The sequence below is a fragment of the Salvelinus fontinalis genome, chromosome 11 (genome assembly GCF_029448725.1).
Source record: "Salvelinus fontinalis isolate EN_2023a chromosome 11, ASM2944872v1, whole genome shotgun sequence".
Classification (NCBI taxonomy): Eukaryota; Metazoa; Chordata; class Actinopteri; order Salmoniformes; family Salmonidae; genus Salvelinus; species Salvelinus fontinalis.
The window spans coordinates 38,079,511-38,085,044 of record NC_074675.1 but is presented as its reverse complement, the minus strand read 5'-3'; the positions used below and the strand labels follow the sequence as shown (position 1 = coordinate 38,085,044).

Here is a 5,534-nt window from a genome sequence, read left to right as displayed (position 1 = left end):
CACCTGTTCCAAGCATTAGTGTTGGGAGTAATCTTTCTCCGGTCATGTTAAGACTCGTTATAGGAATTAAAAACATCATAAGGTAGTTAATTTAAAGCGTTTTATAGCAATTTATATCCGTTTAGTGCGATTTTGGGACATTTATTTCTGAAACGCTGTGAATCGCTGGGCACGCTTCCAGTTCATGCTGAACGCAGTTGGCATTTCCACATGGCAAGAGGACAGCTTTCCACCAAAAGACGATTAGACCCAAGAAAGGATCCTTTGCCCAAGATACTGATGGAAGAACAGCTCAAAGTAGGAAATTTTTATTATGATAAATCGTGTTTCTGTCGAAAAATGTTAGTGGCTTAGGACGCCATGTTTTTTGACGTAGCTTCGCTTGGCGCAAACTGTATTGAAAAGTAAGGATAATTTAAAAAATGTAATTCCGCGATTGTATTAAGAATTAAATTGTCTATCAATCGCTGTCCACCCTATATTTTTTAGTCACGTTTATGAGTATTTATGTATACGAGTAGATCACTGTCTAATATGGCGCACGGACATTTTCTCACCAGCTGGGCTACTTTCCCCATTGTCTAACCATGATTTTGGTGGCTAAATATGCACATTTTCGAACAAACTGTATATGCATGTTGTAATGTGATGTTACAGGGGTGTCATCTGAAGAATTCTGAGAAGGTTAGTGAAAAAAATAATATATTTTGGCGATGTTTACGTTATCGCTCACTTTGGCTAGAATTAATGCTGGGGTAATGTTTGCACATGTGCTATGCTAATATAACGATTTATTGTGTTTTCGCTGTAAGACACTTAGAAAATCTGAAATATTGTCTGTATTCACAGGATCTGTGTCTTTCGATTAGTGTATGCTGTGTATTTTTACGAAATGTTTGATGATTAGTAAGTAGGTAAACACGTTGCTCTATGTAGTTATTCTAGTCCATTTGTGACGGTGGGTGCAATTGTAACCTATGCCATCTACCTGAAATATGCACATTTTTCTAACAAAACCTATCCCATACCATAAATATGTTATCAGACTGTCATCTGATGAGTTTTTTTCTTGGTTAGGGGCTATAAATATCTTAGTTTAGCCGAATTAGTGATAGCTACTGTTGTTGGTGGACAAAGAAAAGATGGTGGATTATGCTAATGTGTTTTTAGCTAATAGATTTACATCTTTACATATTGTGTCTTCCCTGTAAAACATTTTAAAAATCGGACATGTTGGCTGGATTCACAAGATCTGCGTCTTTCATTAGCTGTATTGGACTTTAATGTGTGAAAGTTAAATATTAAAAAAAAAATTTTTTTTTTGAATTTCGCGGCTCTGCCTTTCCTCATCCTAGACAGGTTAATGCAGACAGAAAAGAGCTCAAACTTCTTAATCTTAGCCTAAATTTTGTCCCGCACTTTGAATATAGTTAGGGAGAGTTCCTGTAATCCTAAATTCAGATCATTCAGGCAAGAAAAACATCACCCAGATAGGCCAGTCGTGTGAGAAACTCGTCATCATGCAAGCGGTCAGAAATGTGAAAATTATGGTCAGTAAAGAAAACTTTAAGCTCGTTTCTCAATTAAGAAAAACGTGTTAACCTGTTAGGCGGGCTGTCCCGACGTCGGTACACTTATGACAACATCCAGCTCTATTGCAGGGCGCGAAATTCAAAATCTATTTTTTTTAAATATTTAACTTTCACACATTAACAAGTCCAATACAGCATTTGAAAGATAAACATCTTGTCAATCCAGCCAACATGTCCGATTTTTTAAATGTTTTACAGAGTAAAACGAATAAATTTCAATAATATAATTAAACTATATTGAAAAAACATACTTTAGGATGATATTGTGACATGTATCAAGTCAAATCGAAGCCGGAGACTATATTCACGTATAACGACAGTTTTCCAGGAGGCAATACAAAGTCCAACTTCGCGCCTGGGAAAAAAAAATTATGGCGGTCCTCTCACTCCAAGAGGCTGTATTCAAGCCCTGAACGAGATATTCAAGTCCTTTCTGCTCTCACTTCCGCATGACACCCAGTGGAAGGCGAATGACGTGTTTCTATGGTCCCAAGTGACATGCCCTTTTATAGACAAGGTCTTGAAGAGAGACATCGATTTTGGAAATCTCAAATCCGGATAGGAAATGGGCTGTAAAAATAGTTCTGTTCCACTTAGAGAAATAATTCAAACGTTTTTAGAAACTAGAGACTGTTTTCTATCCAACAGTAGTAAATATATGCATATTGTAAGAGCAAAAAAAGCCCGGTGGAGACGTGGCTTGAGGTCCTTCCATATTGAGACAGTAAATTAAACAGACGCAAGTTTCACTCCGCATAAATATTATATTTTAGACACTAATACGTGGTATTACATTACGGAAACTGCACAAGGATTTGTAGCACAAGGGATAACAACAAAATGGTGCTGTTGGCAGCAGCGGTGTGCACCAAGGCGGGCAAGGCCATCGTGTCGCGGCAGTTTGTGGAGATGACCCGGACGCCTGTGGAGGGCCTGCTGGCCGCCTTCCCCAAGCTGATGAACACAGGCAAGCAGCACACGTTTGTGGAGACTGAGAGCGTGCGCTACGTTTACCAGCCCCTGGAGAAGCTCTACATGGTGCTGGTCACCACCAAGAACAGCAACATCCTAGAGGACCTGGAGACACTACGCCTCTTCTCACGCGTGATCCCAGAGTACTGTCGGGTGCTGGAGGAAGGGGAGGTCTCGGACCACTGTTTTGACCTGATCTTTGCCTTTGACGAGATCGTGGCGCTGGGCTACAGGGAGAACGTCAACCTGGCCCAGATCAGAACATTCACAGAGATGGACTCTCATGAGGAGAAGGTGCTCCACGCTGTCCGAGAGACCCAGGAGCGAGAGGCTAAGGCCGAGATGAGGAGAAAGGCTAAGGCGCTGCAACAGGCCAGGCGGGACGCGGACCGTTCAGGGAAGAAGTCCCCAGGGTTCTCCGGAGGGTTCGGCAGCATGTCCAGCAGCAGCAACGCTACCATCATCACAGACACCCTCATGGAGCCAGAGAAACCCAAGGCCTCACCTGTCCCTGCCAGGGCTAGGGGTCCCAGTAAGGCCCTGAAGCTGAGTGCCAGGGGGAAGGAGGTAGATGACTTTGTGGACAAGCTCAAGTCTGAGGGACAAGTCATCATGCCCAGCTCAGGGAAGAGGCCCTCCGAGGCATCCAAAGCCCTGCCTCCACCAGTTAACACAGAGAGCGTGCACCTGCGTTGTGAGGAGAAAATCAGCCTGACCTGTGGGAGAGACGGAGGGCTACAGAACCTGGAGGTGCTGGGTATGATCACCCTCCGAGTGGCCGACGACAAGAACGGACGCATTCGCCTCACCATCAACAACGGAGACAAGAAGGGAGTCCAGCTGCAGACCCACCCCAACGTGGATAAGAAGCTGTTCACCACAGACTCCGTGCTGGGCCTGAAGAACCCAGACAAGTCCTTCCCTCTGAACAATGACGTGGGCGTGCTCAAGTGGAGGCTACAGACCACAGACGAGACCCTCATACCACTAACGATAAACTGCTGGCCCTCTGAGAGTGCCACTGGCTGTGATGTCAACATAGAGTACGAGCTTCAGGAAGACGCACTTGAATTGAATGATGTAGTCATCTCTATTCCCATCCCGTCAGGTGTGGGTGCGCCTGTGATTGGCGACCTGGACGGAGAGTATCGCCACGACAGCCGGCGGAATGTTCTAGAGTGGTGTTTACCCGTGGTGGACGTCAACAACAAGACAGGAAGTCTGGAGTTCAGCGTGGCAGGCCAGCCCAATGATTTCTTCCCTGTCAACGTCTCCTTCGTCTCCAAAGGAAACTACTGCGACATAACGGTGGCCAAAGTGTCCCAGGTAGATGGAGAAGTTCCAGTGAGGTTCTCCTCAGAGACGTCGTTCCTGGTCGACAAGTATGAAATACTGTAATATATTCATATGCAGTACTACCAGCAAACATCAAGATCAGTGGTTTGACATATGAAAAAAATGAAACGAGATGAAAGTAAGAAGTGGACTTGAAACCCTTTTCGAAAAGAAAAACCCTTCCCACCATGGCTTGGCTTGCCAGCATTTAGTGTCTTTGTACATTTTTACCAGAAATCTATCAACTGATCAGCCTATAGCTGTATGTATAAAGAACCGCTCGATGCACCTGCAAGCAGGAATGGTAAAGTCAAACAGGACAACGTTAGGTAACTATATCCGGGTTAGGTTGGGTGGACCTGGGGGGTGATGACATCTGGGGTGGGCTTTGTGAATGACCCTCTCGTCGGTCCAGTTTGTATCAAATCCATTGACAGACAGATTCTGTGAACCTATTGGCTAATAGTTTTACAGATATGTCGTAATCATGTACGGAAATACTCTTTGATACACATACTCCAATACAAAACAGGCTTGCGGTCCATGGTATAACACTACAACCACTCTTTGCGTGATTGGTACTGACCTGAACTACCTGTCTCCCGCAAGGCTAAATCTTAGCTAAAATTATTAAGATGGCATGTTTTATAGTTTAGCTTCGCTCGAGTTTGAAAGACCTCATTATTAAATAATTTATTTTTCATTACACTGATCTGTCTACAGGCTAGTTAATGTATAATGGCATATTTTGTTTGTGATATGCTATCCAATCAGATGCATGGAGTAATTCAATGCTGAAATAAGTTTTTGTACCAGACCAGTACAACTGCAGCACAGTAGTTGTATGCACTTGTTGCAATGGAGGTCATTCAAAGAAAAAGTTCTGTCTGAGATTTCAACTGTTATGAGTCTACTTATCAAATGGAAATGATCTATCCAAGAACCATGACCCTCTAATACTCCAAACATCAAAACTTGATATGCCAATTATCAGATGCTTTTATCCGAAGCGTCTTACAGTACAGTGAGTGCTTACATATTATTAAATACGTAACCCCAACGGGTTATCAACTGTGCCACAGGAGAACCCTGTCCATCAACACCACCCACGGTCCAACCTCAAACCAGCCCCGTTACAATAAGCCCCCCATGTTTATGTATGTATGAATGAATGTCAGGGCTCTTCTTGTTTCAGAGTGTATCTATATAGATGGCCATATTCAATTTGCTTATGAAATACAATTGCGAGAGGGGGAAGTTAAATCATATTTGTCTTTTTGTTTCATTTTTTTTTCTTTGTTATTCTGAATTGTGTGGGATTCAGATTGGAGGTAAAGAGCAAAAAAAATTCATTAAGAGGCCGTTTGAAAATGGGCACATATTTTCCAGTTTTTCAATACGCGCCAGGGGGCCTGCAGCCATAAGAAGTTAATTTCTTTTTTACCTTTATTTAACCTGTCTAGGATCAGCGTGGCGCTAGCGGCACCCCCCCCCCCCCCCCCACTGAAAAACCAGTGCCGCGAAATTCAAAAAAAATATTTTTTTAAAATATTTAACTTTCACACATTAAAGTCCAATACAGCTAATGAAAGACACAGATCTTGTGAATCCAGTCAACATTTCCGATTTTTTAAA

At 43.0% G+C, this 5,534-nt stretch overlaps 1 protein-coding gene across 1 annotated transcript; it reads left to right on the top strand.

Moving 5' to 3' along the window:
• The first annotated feature begins 2,287 nt into the window (after nucleotides 1–2,287).
• On the top strand, nucleotides 2,288–4,710 carry LOC129865673 (coatomer subunit delta-like). The gene has a single exon (XM_055938623.1). It carries the CDS (start codon nucleotides 2,433–2,435, stop codon nucleotides 3,960–3,962), a length of 1,530 nt encoding a protein of 509 aa, XP_055794598.1. The 5' UTR covers nucleotides 2,288–2,432; the 3' UTR covers nucleotides 3,963–4,710.
• The last annotated feature ends 824 nt before the right edge of the window (nucleotides 4,711–5,534 follow it).